This window comes from Anarhichas minor, unplaced genomic scaffold (assembly GCF_050575085.1).
Source record: "Anarhichas minor isolate MPS153535 unplaced genomic scaffold, ASM5057508v1 ptg000067l, whole genome shotgun sequence".
Lineage (NCBI taxonomy): Eukaryota > Metazoa > Chordata > Actinopteri > Perciformes > Anarhichadidae > Anarhichas > Anarhichas minor.
Window position 1 is genome coordinate 1487849 of NW_027466513.1, and position 19327 is coordinate 1507175.

Below are 19327 nucleotides of genomic sequence, written 5' to 3' on the forward strand. Positions count from 1 at the left end.
GAATGGGCCAGATGATGTGTGCAAAGTCTGCAAGCTTGACAGGATTGTTTGTGAGGATTGAGATGGGACTTGGGAGTCCTCTGGGGACCATGAATGTCTGTGCAAGTATAGTCTGCATGCTAGATTTTAATTTAAAAAAAGCTAGTGTTTTTAAGTCATCCATTAATTAAAAAAACTTTGAAGGTGGCCTTTATTTTTCCCAAATCCATAGACTTTCCAGGTTTTTCAAGTGTTGCATGGGCTTAGTAACTGAGCAAAATTCTATATTGATGTGTTACTCTCACTATATGGGCTGAGGGACACTCTCAATAAGAGAGAGAAAGAGTAAGAGAGTAAGAGAGAGGTGCATGACTGGCAGCCATGAGAATGTCATTAGGATTAGCTGTAAAATGTAGGCCATCCTCCATTTTCCTGGTACGGCCCACCGAGCAGAGAGCAGCAGAGAACACCTTATGTGTGCAGCAAAGCAAATACACAGCACAGAGAGAAGGAAATATCAAGCAATTCACTCATTTTTTTTAAGAGGTATCGCTTTGGTTTATTACTTTCACTGTGTTTTTATAGATTTTAATCATCATACATCTTTGGGAGGAAGACAACTAGGAAAATAACATGGGAGTGTGTCCTTGATCTTTTAAGAGGTACTTCATTCTGTTCAATTCCAGGTTAACTGAACAATGATATAAAACATTTGCATTGCATTTTGGCAAGAAATCACCAGCAATAAGCCACGAGACGCCGTGATTTATAGTGATTTTACAACAGCTAAGGGGCGTACTTGCACGACGCGGAGCCTTGAGCGGCCTATTGCTTTTAGAAAACGGTTATATGCACGGCAAGGTTTCACAAAATACACACACGGCAACAAAAAAATGCAATAATGTATCGATAACAAGTAATCACTTTCCACCAAGCAATGTAGTTCTCCAGCAACATTTAACAGAAGAGTTGCCGAGCAACACACAGGTGCAGCAACACACAGACGCAGTGAGAAGCACGCTTAATTAAAGATTGGGCTGATTACGAACATTTATCTGGATGTGAGCATTAATTGTGCACTTGTTGAAGAAGTGTTCAGTCATGTTTGCACTCTTCTCTGCTAGTACAGGTGTGTTTGTCTCTCGACAGGTGCTTTTATGAAAGCAAAGACAAGGCTCCAGCATCGTCTCTCGCTGTAGTTCTGGCGCGGGTAAGATTGCGGGGATCAGCTCACATTTATGCCCCATTTATGCAAGCATCAGAAAGTTTTTGCACGGTGGTACTTTGCAAGTAGCGCTTGGTGTAGACTGTAGCGGTGCCTGCTGCTCTAAAAATCCCTGGCAACATGAAGCCAATTTGGTTCACCAGCATGGGCTCTTTAGTATACCAAACGTGAAGGCAATGTTAAGACATTGTGTTGCAGTTAGATTATAACCACATATATAACTATCATGCTGAATTTCCCCTGTTGTCACTTGCCAGCTCCCATGAACTTCTCCAATTTCTTTGTTTTAACGTGACATGCGCCCACTAGACGAGCGTCTAGTGTGTCTCGGTGTGATCTGCACTCCCTGCTGTGATGAGTCTGGTGCTTCCTTGTTTGGTGTGACAATGTCAAGAGACCGGATGCCAAATAGCAATACTGAAGATTTTCGATATTTACGTCGTCATTCCATTCCACTGGCTAAAAGTCATGTGTTGCATTGCATCCCTCATATTAAACATATTGGATAATGCAGGCCTCTTTCAAGAGGTAAATGAATGTTCGGTTACAGCTGCAGGCATCGACCTTCTCACAGCAGGGTGCTGACGAGACCATGTCAAAAGTCCACAACTCAAACTGCCCTGATGTCGCTCTCACACGTTCCCAAATCCTAATAACAATCGCAACCTGGTGGTTGTTGATTTCTGACTTTGAACATGAGAGTACTACTAAGCTGTTGGAGATGAAATGTTAGTGCTCATCTGAGCATTCAGGGAAGATGTCAGTGTTCATTTCACACCATAATCATTTGTAGAGCAACAGAGGCACAAGACTTGTCTGTCGAATGAAAAAACGCACCAGAGTCAAAAGAACAAAACGCCACCGCAAGTGTTTATTCTGCGGAGGCTGAGAGAATATGCTGATCTCAGTCAGACTTTAGTAAAGCTCAGACACGTGTAAATTAAAACAGCAGTATGTGACGGAGACACTGAACTACAATATTTTGTGGTTATGAGTAATGCTGATTACTGAGAAGTGGAAACAGCAGATTATTCACCCACTAAGAGCTGAGTGAAAAGGTGTTTAAACATTGTTAGACCGTCTGTATTCACGTCTAAGGCGTTGTTAAAAATGCTATGCTGTATTATAGCATACAGTACAGTAATATTTTGATATCTTGTATGCTTGAAGAAGATGGCTTGGAAGAATCCAATAACATTTTTACAATGGTTTGAAAAATGTAAAAGTTAGCATTACCCTGAGCATTTTCCCACAATACTCCTGTGTCTCTCTCAGAGACAGCAAAAGGGAACACCTGCAGGTGACGTTCATTTATCTAATGTGACAATAAAAGTTTAGCAGCAGCAAATAATCCCTTAAAAAGCCTCAAGTGGCTCATTGAATGCAGCCAGGCCCACAGAGTCCAGCACTGGATCGAGGATTTAGAACGTTTTTCAACCATCGGTAGATGAATTGCAGTTTTATTGTAAACTTCTACCTCATTGAATTGACTGTAACTGTATCTGTGTGACAGGCTACACCAATGGAGTCACATTTTGATCGGATAGAATGCGATAAAAGGTATAAATAGAGAGAAATAGATCCAGTAAGGTCTGCCATTAAATGATCTGCATGAGACCGTACCATCATTTGCACTCTTACTTTGTGATACTGCATTTGTAGCTCATACGATCGACTTTACTGTTGTAATAAAATTACTGAGCTGTGAATGTTAATTGGAACCGCTACAATATGCAATTGTTTTTTTGGAAAGTTTATATTTGGTGCTAGTTGGCAAACTGCTGTAGCTGGTGAGTCGGCGGCTAACACACTATCGACTCTGGGACATCAGTAACGATGGCTCTTCAGGCTTCTTTCTATTGTCTATGAACTGTGGTGTTTACTTCCCCCGGGCATGTTGTTCCCAGGATTAAACATAGTTTATTGAAGGGCGTAAAAAAGACAACCTCTTGTTAACTTGATCGCAAACCATAACTTCACACAGTTTATGATATTTGTACTATTGGCTCTAGCCTCATAACTGCCAAACAATAATCCCAAAAAAGACTTTCCTACTCCGAAAGAGCATGTAAGTGAAACACGGCAAATAAACTACGATAACTTTCTTCATTTGGGATTATTCAGCCCTCCGTGTGAATGTTTTACAAGTTTCAAATTTTTGTGTGAGTACTAGTTAAGTACTAGGAGTCCTCATTGTTTTCAAACATTAGGCAAAACCTTGATGTGTGATGCACCAAAAGTTGCTAAACCACACCGGTAAGGTAATATTACTTAGATCATTAAAGTAATTTAACCTTTCCGGTGAGCCATTTCAGTTAAATGGCCCATTATTATATAACAAATGAACAATAGAATTATTAGGAACAGGTTACTTGAAGTGAAACACTAAGGCTGTCTCCATTAAGTCAGAAATGGAATCAAGGCAATTACTAGAATAATAGCAAGTGCAGTCAGACCAGCTGTGAGCACTTTCTTTTACAATTAGCATTGCCACCAAACAATAAATGAGTCTAAAAAGAATCACGCCTCCCTCAGCTAGAAGCGTTATAAAGTGATGGACGAAGGGCGTTATTTTCCCCACGACTTTAAACAAGGTTTTTCGAGCATTCTTTTCTTGCTTGAGGACATGCTCAATGAGTCACAGTGATGCTGTGCTCATGTATCCTGCACTATATGAGAAATCCCTGTCATTCCTCACTTCATCTTACAGTGTGGCTGAGGTGCTAAGTGCGAGTTGAAAAGGGAACTTTGTCTGTTTTCAAGACAACGTGCCATCATTACAGTTGATGACATAACTGCTGCATTTGTGATGTGTCATCCAAATCCCATTTCTTTGATTTCCACCAAATAAAACTCTCAACCAGGAGTGCTTCCAAAACCGCTAAACAAACAGATTAATTTAGCGATGGTTGGTATTCCGCACTTTGTCATTAAGCGTGTAGGACGCAGGATGAAGAGGTCTTTCAAGTATATGAAACTAACAGAAACCTGCCCGCCAGACCTTTGTGATTCACAACCCATCCCAATACAGCTGTTTAATTATGACTGCTGCAGAAACGCAGGTCAGCAAAGAAAAACCCATTTAAGAAAACAGATTAGTGGAAGTCTGTTCCTGCCTATTCCAAAGATAGAAGTTACATTAAATGTACGCCGATAATAATTGCTTTTTGCAAAGTTGTTCAGTAATCATAGTTTCCGTTTTTTTCTTCTTTTCCTTGGATGATTTTAAACCCAAGAATTTGCACTAATTCCAAAGGACCTTATAATAAGATGAAGAGGGGAAAAGGCAATTTGTCTCAGCATGGCTTGCTCATATGAAAGAGCGGTCCGGCTTCATTGTGCCATCAGAGGTCATTTAGTTTCAGATGGCTCTCTGGCCCCTGGGACTATCTACCTGGATCGTCCATTAATCTTAAACTCTCTGGTTATGCAGGGCCTTATCGTCACAATACCATAGAACAGTCATCCGACTGGAAAGAAGCACTTACTGCTTGGCATTTAATTATTGTTTGTTCATTGTCGCTCACCATCAGGCTGTAATTTGTTTTTGTTGTTAGAAAGGTTTGGATTATGGTGATATTAAATAAGAAAGAGGTTAAAAGTTTACAGATCATTTTACATAAAATATAACCAGTCGCTTCACGTCGGCACCTCTCTGAGGAGAGAAGTTGATCCGAGGCACAAGGATCCGTCAGTGTCATTTATGTGCACATTTGTAATCACATTACCAGAAGCTGAATCTGAAAAATATTATTTTTAAAAGGATATCAGCCTGGCTATGTATTTTTTGTAATTCTGTGGGAAATATCCACTGACTGCTAGATAAGATAGTAAGATAAAAATATCTAGCTTGATCTATACTTAGAAGATTAAGGCAACTTTTTGCATCAGATTATTATTTAGATCAAGCAAGACTCATTTTTTGCAATGATTTTATAGGCTTTTAGTTAGTTGAGAAGATAATTCAAACCACACGGTTTGATTGGATAATTGATTTTGTCCAATATCGCTTTCTCAATCTAAACCCAAATTTTGGTTGAACCATCCTGGGGGCCTTGTAACGGACCAGAGCTATGTGGTCCAGTGTGACCTATAACGATTCAAGGACAGGTGAGAAGCTACTGCTCCTTTTATATTGAAGGGACTAATTTGAGGTGGATGGGACATGGATGCCTCGTTAAGGAGGTATTCTCAATAGATCCAACTGGGAGGAGACCTTGGGGCACACCCAAAATAATTGTATAATTTATATATCCCGTCAGGCCTGAGAATGCCTCAGGATCCCCCAAAATGAGCTGGAAGATGTGACTTGGGAGAAGGACTGTCCTGCTTAGCGTGCTGCCATCGCATTTCTGGATGGATGGATATTTCCACTGCTAATACGTGGTAGCAAATAGATGGATGGATGGATGGATAGAGCTATGGACAGGAGTCAACACAGTCTTTCTGGTGAACTGCACGCCTTGACTCCAGCTGTTGGAGTGACATGGCTTGTGCAGATTGAAAGAGACATCAGGTAACCAAATGATAGATTTGTCTTTGTGTGAAGCAGAGACTCTGGCTACCCAACCTGACAATTCCTAGTACCTATGAAATATATTGTTAGTAACTCTCTCAAAGACCTAGATGAGCATTTATTCAATCCATGGTAGGATGAAGACCCACCCATCTCCTGTGTCAAAGACTCTGCTGTGTAACACCATCGCAGTACCTTTTGCTCTGCTACAGGACGTAGTAGACATAGGACTTCTTTTAGCAGTCTGGAGTCTTTTTCATTTGGTTCCACGTTTTGTGTGTATTTAATGGAGAAACACTGGAATACTTTCTTTTTTCTCCAGGAATGTAGCCACAGACACCCAGTTTGTAACACTGCAAATATATAAATACTTTCATCAGTAGGCGATTTAATAGGTTAAATCACTATTGTGTTACCTCTTCAGCAATGGTGATTTAACAGACATTTATTTCAGTGACTTTTTTTAAGATTGTCCCTTTAAGTTCTGGCTCAGGCAACTAAAGCTACTTGGTAAAGGTTGGTGATTATTAGTGGTGCAATGTTATCCTTTTACTTTGTTTTAGTCATCCATACTGTTTTATTTTTCTTCATAATGATACACAATTCAAATGATAATGAAATACAAGATTGTATTTTTATCTATTAAAACCAATCTTGTGATTAGTAGTTTTAATGATGTATTATAAGCTGCTTAGAGGTTCATAATTCCCTTTCTAATATCTATTTATGTTGTTGTGAAAACATCCCCTTCGAACAACTGGATTTATTCAAGTTTTTATTCATCTGTACAGCGATCCGTTCCACCAGTAGTGATTATAAGACATTGGGACACAAACCGTGGTCTCCAGTTTTGAAGTCAATCACTTTACGTTTCCTTCCCAAGTCGTCCTACAGCAGTATAACACAATGCCACATCCACTTGAACAGTCGTTATTTGCACAACTGCAAGAGGCCGCTTTTTTACGGTTTAAGCCATTTGACAAATGGCCAATGCTCTTTTATCTTGCGAGCACTATCTTGTCCTTTTTTTCCTGAAGAGATGACACCGAAGAGTAAGAGTGCCAGAACCCTTTGATGTTTTATTTCATTGCCAGTTCCTGACACTATTTCTGAGGCCCCCGTCTTTCAGTGTTCTTCTACTTTCTGCAGACAATGCCTCTCTACCATCTTTAAAACACCATCCTGCACTATGCCAAGACTGTCATGATGACCTACTCTATCTACTTCATTTTATTTTGGACCAGAGAGTGAATACAATGAAAGCTGCAAAGAAATCAGGAGACAAATACAAATAATAAAGATACAACCTGCAGGTTTTTGTACAATGAAATAGCATTATGCTGAACTCAACATTTTTGCACAGGTCTTGTCTCATGTGCATTTAGCTCTTTCTCGTGTCACATACCATTATTGCTGCGAACCCCCTCTGCTGTGGCTGTTAAATGCCACTTTCATTGTAAAACTCATTTTGAACCCGTACACATAAGCATCAAATTAATGCCTTACTGCGGTTATTGACAATAATTAGGTTGAAACGCCAGATCTTTGCCCACCGCTGCTGTATATAATGAGTAACGCTACACAAAGGTGTTATTATCTGTGTGTATTTCACTTCTCTTCCACACCTCTGCAGGGTATGAACTGTCTAATTTGGGGGGTTGGGGAGTCCATATGGCCCTCAGTGCCACTCACATGATCTAATGAGTGCTATTTTAGCATACGGCACCCTGTAGCTAACTTGAGTCTATGGAAATGAAATGTCTGCACTCGGTATTTACTGTAAAGCACTTCTCCATTTGCACTCTAATAATTCCGCCCAGGAGAACGCCATCAAGACTCAATCAGCTTTAATAGCGCTGCTCTCAGTAGCTAATAATCAGAACTCCATTTCTGAGCATTGCAAGTTATAGCGTTCTAACGATATTCAAAACTGTGAACCAAACGCCATGCTGGTTACGTCTCGCTCTCCGTTGATCTTGTTAGCTTTTGCACCCAAATAATATACTTTAGCACTGCTAACGGATGTAACTATGTCATGGCAAGTGTACTGCCCAGGGCTCTGCATCAATTAGTTTAGCTGTGATGTTGTCAGCTGTGTGTCTGTGTCTGTTAGCACTTTAATGGTATTATCAAGTACTCACGGAGGCACTTGGTATTGCCAAATACCCAAAATGTAAGTACTTGTACATGTACTAAAAAAAGTGTTATTGGTGCATACATAATAGTTTGGCTTTCTTACTCAGAGTTAGATGAGAAGATTGATACCACCCTCATGCTCAGGTTGGTTTCAATCAAAGATGGCAAATATCGGGTAAAATATCCAACTATTCCTTTGAATGCATTTTGTGTTCATATGCAACACTTTCGTATTAGCAAACGACGTGTTGCACTTCCCCTTTTGTTGTTCAGCCTGTCGATTTCAAATTGTATCATATTTTTCTGAGAACATTTAGAGTATGCAGAATAGGCACAATAAAAAGCAATCATCAGTAGCTCGTCTGTTGTTCTGACCGAAAATCAAAAGCTTTCAACTCATTCTTTGCCGAAAGAAAAAGACGAGGTGTCTATTCTTACAATAGGGCTGCGTTTTACTGAGAGCATCAGGTGAAGCCAGTGCATTTGTACCAACAATCAAAACAACAGTCCAGGGGTGGAACAATAAAGCCGGTGTCTCTCCCTCTGACTTTGGATAGTACGTAAAACAGAAACTAAAAATGTTTCAATCAAAGAAAATTGTTAACAATAACAATCTACTTTCACATTAAATGTGGATAAGTGATGTAGTTTAAACATTGTCCATTGTGTTTTGGTGTTGGATTTATTTTCCAACGAACGGTTAACCAACTCCTGGACGATGTGCCGTCATGTCAATTCTTTTCAGAACAGCTACAAAGTAGAAAAGGTTTCATCAATCTTACACATCGCTGGTGCCTGTCCTGCAGGTCTATCGCAGGAGAGGCACAGAGAACAACATCTAAGTCAGGAGCTACAGGAAATAGACCAGAATGCAATGTACTTTTACTTGCTATGTTCAGAGTCAGAGCAACTCTCGCTCTTGACATCTGGAAGAACTCCCTGTCTGCTATTTCTATCACAGTTTCTGCCTGAATCCTGCAGCTGAGTATAACAGGTTATCATGACAAATAGATGTTACCAGGATCATACCAGTGTTTCTATTGTTACAGGCAGAATGTGTTTTTCATTCATTTCCGTACTCTGCGTATACCTCTGCAGAGTATTAAGTTATCATGGCATGGTAATGCACTTTGACTTTATTTGAAGGGTCTTCACTCTATTATGACACAACAGTATTATAATGAATGCAGGAACAACACATCAAACATTCTGAAACTGTACACTGTAGCATACATTTAGAAGGGGTCAGCAAAAATGTCAATGATTTATGTCCATGATTTACAGCTACAGTACAGTTAACCAACGATGCTTTAATCTGTCTTTCAAAACCTTCAGACTTCCTTACCCTGCCTGTGGCACTCAGCCCATTGGCTCCTACTGCAGACATACATCTTTAAAAACAGGGCACAAATATATAGTGTAAGTTTTAAAAGAAGTCATTTCCTAAAAAGACCAGGGGTCTCAGTTATAAAACAGTGCGTAGAGGCCACATTAATGTTTGCGTATGTTCAAAGGAGGAAATGCACGTACACCAAAAAATATTCAGATTTATAAAACCTTGCGGACACCTGCCAGCACGCAATTTCCTCTTATAAATCCCAAATCAACCTGTAAATGTGCACAGCTGGTTCAGCCTCGCGTCCCGCCCTCTACACGCCCACGTTCAACCATAAACGGTCGATGCAACAATGCAAAGCACTTTATGAACGTTGATGCATAGAAATGAGCTGCTGATCAGTGGGTCTTTACGGAGAGGAAGAACACTCGTTCCCCCTACTTCTTCCATGTAGGCAGTCCTAACAGTTCCAGAGTATCTATCGTGCAACACAACTCATCACGAGTGTCACTGTAGTGTTGATGTTAACAGCAGTCAGACGGACAATCGGTGGTATCCACCACCCTGCATATCATTTAAATAAAGGAAGTTTGATAGGTGAACATAATTTATTTATTTACTTGTGTATTCTTGTGACAGTATGATCAGGACTGATAATGAGGATATGGAGTGATTGTGCGAAAGCTGTCACTGGTTTTATTTCCAGACTAATTGACACGATCGTTGTGTTGAGGTGGTGAAGATGAAGGTGTGTGACTGTCACCATGGTTACTCCTCTGATCCAGTGAGCTCTGATACTCACAGCTGTGTATGTACACAGCTGTGAGTATCTCCAAAGTCTCCAAAGACATATAAAGCATACTGTACAGTATGCTTTATATGTCTTTATGGAATAAACCATAAATTAATAAAATCATATTCACTGCAGGGATTTTACTCACAAACACTTAATGAAAAGTGTTCCTTCCTGCGTTTTCGCCTGTCCTTCCACTGTTCTCACTCACAGCCATTCACTACATATACCGGCCCACTTCCTATGTTCCATGTCAGTTTGTCATCGTAGTTATGTTGTGTTCGTTTCCTGTTTCCTGTCTGCGGAACCCTCTGCCTATTTGGACTCTTTCACATGCTGTGACTTGTATATATCGCTTAAGTAATCCTGCTGCCTCCTCAACTCTGTGCATTAGGGTCCAATCCATGTTCAGTATTCGCTGGCTGGGTCAAACAAACACAGGACTTTCACCCACAAAACCGCTGTTAATGTCCCGTTAGAAGCCAAATGTCAATGTTGACTTATTTTCAATTGCGTCACTTAAATAACGTAACAAACATCCTTCATTTTTGCAAAAGCACGATGTTTTTACTAAACCTAACCAAGAAGTTTTGTTGCATTCTTGTCACTGGTTTTAATTTACGTTAATCACATGTTTCAAACTGCGACCCTAATCTGGGAGGAAATGTGTTTCCCTCCAAACATAATTGAGATTGCAGTTTAGTTGTGTTGGAGCTAATTGCGTTGGAGACAGGGTTGAACTTCTACACTTAAGAAAGCATAATTATGGAGGTTTACCAGCAGGGCAAGACACGCCTTGATCACGGATTGTTAATATTACATGAGCATTAATGTTCTCGTCGCTGTTCTTTTCAGGTCTTTGAATATACATCTTGCATTAGAAAGCTTTTGCACTTTGAGAGATGTGATCTGAGTGATAAAGCAGTGAGTTGTCATTCCAATCACACCGCTGCCTTCTGCAGGAGAGACGCAGTTTTTTTTTTTTCAGTTTATCAAGCGTGTTTACCTCTGCCTGAAGAAAGTCGAGAGCAAAAGTGTGTCACGCTTGTGACAAGTGCTGCTTTCTAAAAAGGAATCAAACTTGCAGGGACAATTCATGTCCACAGATTTCTGTGCTACCTGATAATTAATTTTTGTAGTAATAATAATAATAATAATAATTTTTGTGAACGATGCAGCGGTCTACTGTGGTGGTGCCTGTTTAATCCATAACCGGTTTTGAGCGAAACAAAAAAACAACAAAGAAACAACAACTCCCCTTACAATTTCCTCTCCATTTCCCAGAACCATTTTTTTTAAATCGTAGTGCAGAAAATACACACGGGTGTGTACAATTGAGTTGCAGCTCAATTGTTTTCGTATTGAATGGCGTTCACCACTTTGTAGTTTGTGGCATCACATTTTGTCATTGGTGAAGTGTTTTTTTTTTTTACCTCTGACGAAACATAAATCATGTTCCTGATACAGCATTGATTCCCCTGAGTCCCATTAAGATGTCCCTCTGGAGCTGGCCCCCCCCCCGTCTGTAGAAGTCTTTCATGGTGCAGAGTCATAACCTTCTCATAGTTTCCACCTCCTCCGCTCAACCTATTAAAGCCAGACTGGACCTTAAACTCTCCTGTGCGGCTGAATGGAACAACAGAGGCTGTTTACTGAAGCTTCACCTTCACTCTGCGGTTTACCTTCAGAGGGAAGGCATTGTGTGCAACGCAGGGCAGGTTGTGAACTGCTCCATTCCTTGGTTGCTCTAAGAACCCTCAGTCTGTGCACACTTTAAAAAAAATATTTTTTAGTAAATACAGCAGCTGCCCTTACAAAGTACATACTATTGCATGCAGTATAGATTCAGGTTGGACATTATGTCATAAAATAGCACCTTGAAATTGCACCTTCATGCTCATCCGTTGCGCAGAGGATTGTAGGTCAGAATATCTAAGCATGCTGGCTTGCATACTGCATAATGCGACCGGATTCAGTTGGACATCCAGGTATTTTGGCACACTGTATTTGATATATTATGTATTGGGACATACCAAATATATTTCTGGCAACATATTTGTTATGGTAGTATTGGTATTGGAACACACAGTATGATCCGGCTTAAGCCCGGATCATACTGTGTGTTCCAATACCAATAATACCAATAATACCAATAATACCAATAATTTGCCTTGCAGCCAACAATTTCCTAGTAACAGAGCTTTTAAAAAAAGTTTTCAATGGATGTTGTTTTTGGCTGGCAGTGAGCACCCCCCAAGGGTATCTGGAGCTTTTGTTTACTGGGTTGGCGTGCCCTTCCTCTGTTCATGTGGTTTACCCCAGCTTCTACGATTTTGACTATGCAACTTTGTCCTGGTATGCAATTATCTGATGTCCAATAGAAAAAAACAGTGAGAACATCTCTTCCTGTACCATGCACCATGTCACCTCCAGCCCTTTCTATCATCACTTATTTTATTCCTCAGTATAGCTGATAAAGCAGGGCAGGTGTCATTAACATATTTTGTATAAAACTGTGATTTTATTAAGGGGTCAAGGTGAATATTAAGTAACCGGACGCGCCAGATGGTTTGTTACACAGAACCATCTGACAAGCCGTCATTGAAAACTGTTAGGAAAAGGGCCGGCACTTTCAAAAAAATACTTGGCAGGTGATTGGATGAACCATCTGTCAATCAAAATGATTGCCGAAGCCAGTCGAGGGATGAGCAAAAACACCTTTTCCATCGATTCTGTGCTCTTCTTTCCATGAAGAAATATGCACCAGCTCTGATATAAAAGATGCTTTTGCAGCATCTACGCTCACCTAATGATGAGACGCCGTTGTTGTTTTGAATCGTCACGCCACACACGCACTTAAACCACATCTGTAGCTGCCAGTCGCTCTTCACAGGATGCTGATTGGTTAGGACACTGATGGTCTGGACACAAACGCATTACTTACAGCCTGACGAGATGGATCTTGGTGTGATCTCGTGCTCCTGTGACTTTTTTGAGAGTCTGGGGATTTTCTCCCTGGGCAAATTTAGTTTGCTGTTTACTTTATTATTTGTGTGTTACTTTTTTTCTTTTAAAGCTACTACATAAGTGCTTTTGATTATAACGTGTAGCTTTTTAAGCTTTTATGTTACAGGATCTTTGGCCTGTTTCTGCAGAGAACGCTCTGCAGAGAACTCTGTGTTCTGAGACAGAATTGCATTCTTACATTTTTTTATTTCTGTGTGTTCTCAAAGTACATTATTCTTTGCACTACACCTCTGCAGGGCTCGAATTGATATATATATAATACTTTTTGAACATGATTGAATTGGAAAAAATGTAATTCTTTTGCTGAAGATTTGGTTTTACGTATAGCTATCAGGAGATACGAACTGAAACCGAATTGAAGGTAGATTTATACTTATAGGTAATGTATCACTTTGAAGCTGCACGGTGGTGCCTTGATTCTTACAATTGATATTCAGGTTTGGTCTGTTTGACCTGTGTGTGAATGTGTGATTTCAGCTGTTCGTCATACGCTCGCTGCTCGGGTCGGTACAGACTTAAAAAACAATACGTCTTTCAGGTTTTGGTCGGACTCTCTTGGAAACTGGTCGGGTTGGCCCTATTTTAAGTTGTGTCACATCGATTCCAGTGAGCCAACATGCACAATAAAAGGGTCCAAATGGAACAGATCCACAATTAATGTTATTAATTAATGTGTTTACCCTGCAATATGTCAAAATGCTTGCTGTGAAAAGAGTCTATTACACCAGTTGTAGTTGCCTTTCATTGGCTACCTATCCATGTCAGACCAGACTTTAACTTTTAAATGTCCCTTCCTACCTGCCTGAGCTCCTTAAACTTTAAACCTAAACCCTATACCACTTTCACAAACCACACAGAGTAAATGTAATACAAATAAAGTCCCTAACAGCCACAGTATCTTAACAGGAAACTAGAAATGTACCTTGTTTTCACTGTAAAAGTGCTTAGACCTCACCTGACATTTAACTTCTTTCATTGGTTACTCCATATTTTGCATCCTTCATCCCTTTTCCACTTTTCCAACTATCCATACTGCTTCAGTTGCTTTTTCATACATTTTCAACTCTTATCTATTTATTCATGCTTTGTTCGAACATCGACATATTCCACATCACATATTATTGCTATTATTCAACTTTTAAAGCCAACAACGTAGAGTATAGCGTCAGCTTTTCCATGCATCACAATTTCTTCAGAAATCGTCTCTTCTAGTTACTTGTACTACCACTATAATAACACACATGTTAATGTCAGGCTGATGTGTCAGGTAAATGCTAAACAAGGTAGGAATGAACATAAAGAGGTGCATTATGTAAAATAGAAGCACTGCTGAATGTCATTTATCTCATCTGTGACTGAGTCCTATATCTCGCCTACTGTGGGTTTAATTTGACTCTTGTTCTGCTTCGAGAAACCCTAAACTTTGGCGTCCATCTCCGCCAGGCAGCTAAGACCCATAGCAGATGAGCTTTCTGAGTGCTGTTTCCGAGGTCACTTCTGTTTGTGCCCAAATGGATGTCTCGCTCGCCTGTTTCCCGATAAAGGGTCTGCTGTTTGCACCGCTTCTGCTGACCTCACGGTGTGCGGATGCGGGACGATGGCGGGCATTGTAATATGTTGACAAGCGCAAATTGAAAACAGCTGGGCCACACTGCAATCCTGCAATCTGGAGAATGGGACTAAATTATAGAGCAAATCCGGCTGACATTCACGTTGCTGCCAGTTCATGCTCTCTCTGTCGCTCTCTGCGTCACTGTTTGTTCTCTTTGCACAGCCCTGATGCAGAAAGCATGCGAATGTCCAATCAATGAATAGGTAGTCTAGTCCAGTTCTAGACGTTTGTGGAGCCGAAAGATCAGATAGATGTGACCCTGTCAGCAGGACAACAACAAAGTCAGAGACTTAATGTTGCAACATCACGCTTCTTCCAGTAGTTCCTGGCCGAAGGCCACAAGTGCTGTGCATTTTAGCGATAAGAATATCAATACTTTAAATTAAAGGGGAATTATCTTGAAAAACTCACTTTTTTTTAGTGCTTGTGCACATACATTTGGGTATCTACAGTGCCTACCAACTCACAATTTCTTTTTTGGCTCCCTTTCCTCTTTCACATGCAGGCTCGTTAGAATATACCGCCCTCCATCTGAGTCTCTCCACCCGCTGCTTGAGAACAACATTTGCAATGAAGAATTTTTCTCTCAAGCTTCAGAGGCTGAATGCAGGTATATTTAGACCGACTGTATGAAAAACAAATTATGTGTTTTTTGAGCATTAAAGCATGTTCTTGTGGAAACCCAAACTACAAATATGAAGCTGAGTTTGAGTATGATATGTCCCCTTTAAGGTTAATTAAAATCTGTGTTCATTTCACTTGGCTGGCTGTGGCTAGGAGACTTTGCACACAGCATATCTGCTGTGCTTAGTAGATAACTCCACCAATGATCTGGAAGAGACAGAGAATGCAGATGAACTAGACAACTGAATTTGGAGACGCTTAATTGCTTCCTTTTTACTTGTTAAAAGCCCAAAAGCCAGGAATTCTGTTGCCTCGCCGCTTTAACGGTTCTGGATCAGTGGTTACAGAATGCTGCTGTTGTCTGCAGTCTAATTTTAGAGCGCGGAACAGTGACCAGCATCCCAACGCAGACATAACACCATCCCCGGTGTAGAACACACTTATAAAGGCGGGGCAGGCGGTGCACGCTGTGTAACTGCCATAATCACGGAGCACACGCTGCTGTTTTCTCCCCCTCACCAGTTTGTGTTGTTGATGCAGGTAACCCAGACAACCTGACAATGTACACAAATTAGAGGCAGGCAGGAGAGGGCTGTGATTAATGGTTCTCAATAAGGACGGGGACCCAGAGGAGAGAGGGCTGGAGCATCGTGCTTATAAATCCCAGGGATTCTCTGAGGCAAGGAGGAGGTGGGAGGAAGGGAGGTCGATTTAGGGGGAGACACCCCAGGTGAATAGGGGGGGGAACAAATAAATATCACCAGGGAACTTCCTCAGTTGATTACTTACATGAAGACAATTACGTTTTGTAATTATCTTGAAAATGTCTCTTTATGCAAATGAGGCATTGTCATATTGTGTGCTAAGTTGCTTAAATTTCATCTTGTTGACATATTAGAGTCAACGGTTTTTACAGAGGGTATTTTTTCTTCATGTTTTAGGAGTTCAATGTTGCATAAATCCGGCTATAAATGATATATTAACAAATTCCTCAAACCTTTAGAATATAGACAATTATGAAACTGAAAGTTTGGGTATATTTAAGTGCTACTCAAGTGGAGATTTCTGGCTCAGAATATCAGAAGAACCAAATTTTGTGAAAACAGCCTTTTAAGACATTTTGCAATATTCAAAATGTAAATAAAAATGTTAAAGTACTAGATATCACCATGCAATTTGCCTATTTAATTACTTATATTAAGAAACTTATTTTTTTCTCTGAAATTGTATAGTTAAATATAAACACAAGGCATTATCTACAGACTCAAATAGACAAAGTAGTAAAATAAACACCTAAATGTGTGTAGGATGTTTTCTTTCCAGTAGTCTGAAATAAAACATATAGAAGCAAAATAGCTCCATATCTCAAAAGAGACCAGTGCATGTCTTTGCCTGTAGAGTTGAGCTGCGAGAAGCAAAGAGGACTCGTTTTTGTTGTTGTCCGTGCTATTATACACATTCTTAACACATATATATCCTTCAGGCTATGCAGATAATAGAATCGGTTCTCCTTTGTCAGCTGCTGTGTTGTTAATAATCCCGTGAGACTGAGAATTCTTTGAATAATCTCTACTGTGACAAGTGAGAGCAGTCTACCTATCCATTACAGATAATTCCCATATCCTCCACCCACCAAGTTTCCTCTGAAAAGCCTTTTTCTCACCTCCGAAATTGAAAGTTTCTGTGGTCTGAGCGAGAGGGGGAACTTCACAGATTGATGGTTGAGGATATTCTCAAATGTTCGGTCTGCACTTCAGTTTAAAATACGTCGCTGATGAACGCGGATGCGTCCCACCTTTGACGCCCCGCGGGGACTGATTGGACGCATTCAAACGCTGTAAAGGGGTCTGTTTGTGCACCGAGGGAACCCCCCTGCTCGTGTGATGTGGACCGTTCCTCCTTTCCTCCACATGCAGGCGAGGTGAGAGCGGTGCGCACAGCGCCAGACGGACCAGAGCGGGTGATAGTGTGGATACGCAGCGGAGCGCACGGCTGAGGACTCTGTACAGCGCAACTCCAACACAAATGGATATTTACGTGGCTTTGTTATACCTCTTCTTTTTTACAAAACCAGGTAAGAACACGCCGCGTGCCCCTCTTTTTGTATTATTATTTTCTTTTTATTCATCGCAATGAGGACTTCTGCTGCGAGTGACGCGCGCTTCTTCGCGTCTTTTACCGCTTCCTCAGGTTGCACCTTGCGCGCGAGCGAGTCCGATTTGTTTTGGTAGTGTCTTCGGACTGCGGCGTATTGTTTTGTTTCCAATCACCTGCAGTTTGTTGAGTTGATATTTTAGAACAACCTGCATGCCGATAAGGTAAAAGAGATGTCACCTTTTTGTTTGTTTTACCTTGACGCGTGCGCACGTTGCACCTACAGCCCATGGAGAACACAGGTGTCGGCTGCGGACAGATACGATGCATATCAGTGGGCAGCATTAGCACAACTCTGCGTGTAGCCTAAATGAAAACAGCCACAGTCATTTTAAGCAGTGACCCTGTCTGTTTGTAAAATGATTTAGAACCCGCTTTAATCCTCTCTGCAGGCTGTTAACACCTCTCATCCTCATAACCTTGATTTCTCTCCCGCAGCTCTGGCTTTTGGATCCGATCCAGACTACCAGATTGATATCATCAATGAACTTGACCTGGCAAATGCCACCTATGGAATTACCCAAGTGGCGGGGCTCCACAACAGCACCAAAGCCTTCCTGTTTCGAGGTAACGCACGCACGCACGCTTCACAATCTCCTTTCCTCGTTAGTCGGCCTGCTCAAGTTCTGAAAACGTCTTTGTCTCCACCGTGTCACGGCTTCCTCGCACGCACGCCCTTTGTTTCGTTTGTTAGTTAGTGCGGGCAAAGCCACGCAGCGCCACACCTTTTGGTGTCACAGTGTTAGCCGGGATGCTGACGGGGACCACTCCGGGGAGCCTCCTCTCATAATTAACTCCACATTTAATTTGTCCCAGGCAGCAGATGCTCGGGCTCTTTCTGGACACACTCGAGCGCTCGTGTCTGTGAAGGAATTCCACAGCACTGTTTCCAGTGTTGTTTGATCCCAACAACTGGTGGTTAATGGACGTCAGGTGCGAGGAACCTGAAGGGCACGCAGCATATGGCTGGTTTAGTCCCTCAAAGAAAAACAACATCACTATCCTATAATAAATGATGAAGGTCAAAGCCATAAGTCCCAATGGTTGATGTTGAGGGTGAGGTGCGTTCAAAGTGTCAGAAGACAACTTTGCTTTGCTCACTGGCTTCTCTGCACTCTCTGAGAAGGACGCACAGTATTCGGAGGAGCCGCTTTAAGCAGAGGAGGAATTGTTCGGGAGTAGAAGAAGAAAGAGGGAAGAGTGGGACACAGTGAGGGACGACGGAGTGACTGACTGCTCGAGAGGAACACTCATATTGTTTTCGTGATTAGTTGCTTGCTGTGTGCTTCAGTGTGTTTTGTTTCCCGCTTGGCTGCAGCTACAGAAAAAAAAAAGAAAAACCTGCAATGGAGATTTTATTATCATATTTGAAACTTTTTCTATTTAGGTGATTCTTGTCATTTTTGATAGCTCAATTTTCAAAGGCATGTGTGTATGATTCACATTAAATTGGAGAGCTATCATGGTCAGGTCTCATCCTGGCTGTTCCAACCTGGACGGAAATGCAACGTTGGAGAGAAACACTGAGTCTTTCTTACTTTTCTGGCATGAAAATATTCAAATTCAAAAGATACTGGCACAAACCCCAGCAGCTTGAATCCCAAATAAGCAGCACTGGGTGTTGAATACCGTGTGTGTGTGTGTGTGTGTGTGTGTGTGTGTGTGTGTGTGTGTGTGTGTGTGTGTGTGTGTGTGTGTGTGTGTGTGGAGATGTGGTTTTATTTTCTTGAGTGCTTGGCTCGATGCGCCACTGGCTCTGTGTGAATGAAGTCGAGGTGGTTTGGCCGACTCTGTCGAGGTGAAGCTGTCCAAGATTCAGTGCTGGAGGCCATGAGGGATACACAACCTCACTTGTTACTTGATATATACACACACACACACACACACACATGCCTACTCCAAGCTGCTGTCCCTGTGGTTTCAGG

General features: G+C 41.2%; 1 protein-coding gene across 1 annotated transcript in view; it reads left to right on the plus strand.

Annotated features, from left to right (window-relative positions):
• Window positions 1–17131: 17131 nt before the first annotated feature.
• The window catches only part of LOC142934284 (protein kinase C-binding protein NELL1-like), a 202048-nt gene continuing 199852 nt past the window's right edge, over window positions 17132–19327 (plus strand). Inside the window, 4 exon segments of the mRNA XM_076078797.1 lie at window positions 17132–17147; window positions 17150–17209; window positions 17212–17322; window positions 17841–17969. Of these exon segments, the coding sequence (XP_075934912.1) occupies window positions 17132–17147; window positions 17150–17209; window positions 17212–17322; window positions 17841–17969 (316 nt within the window).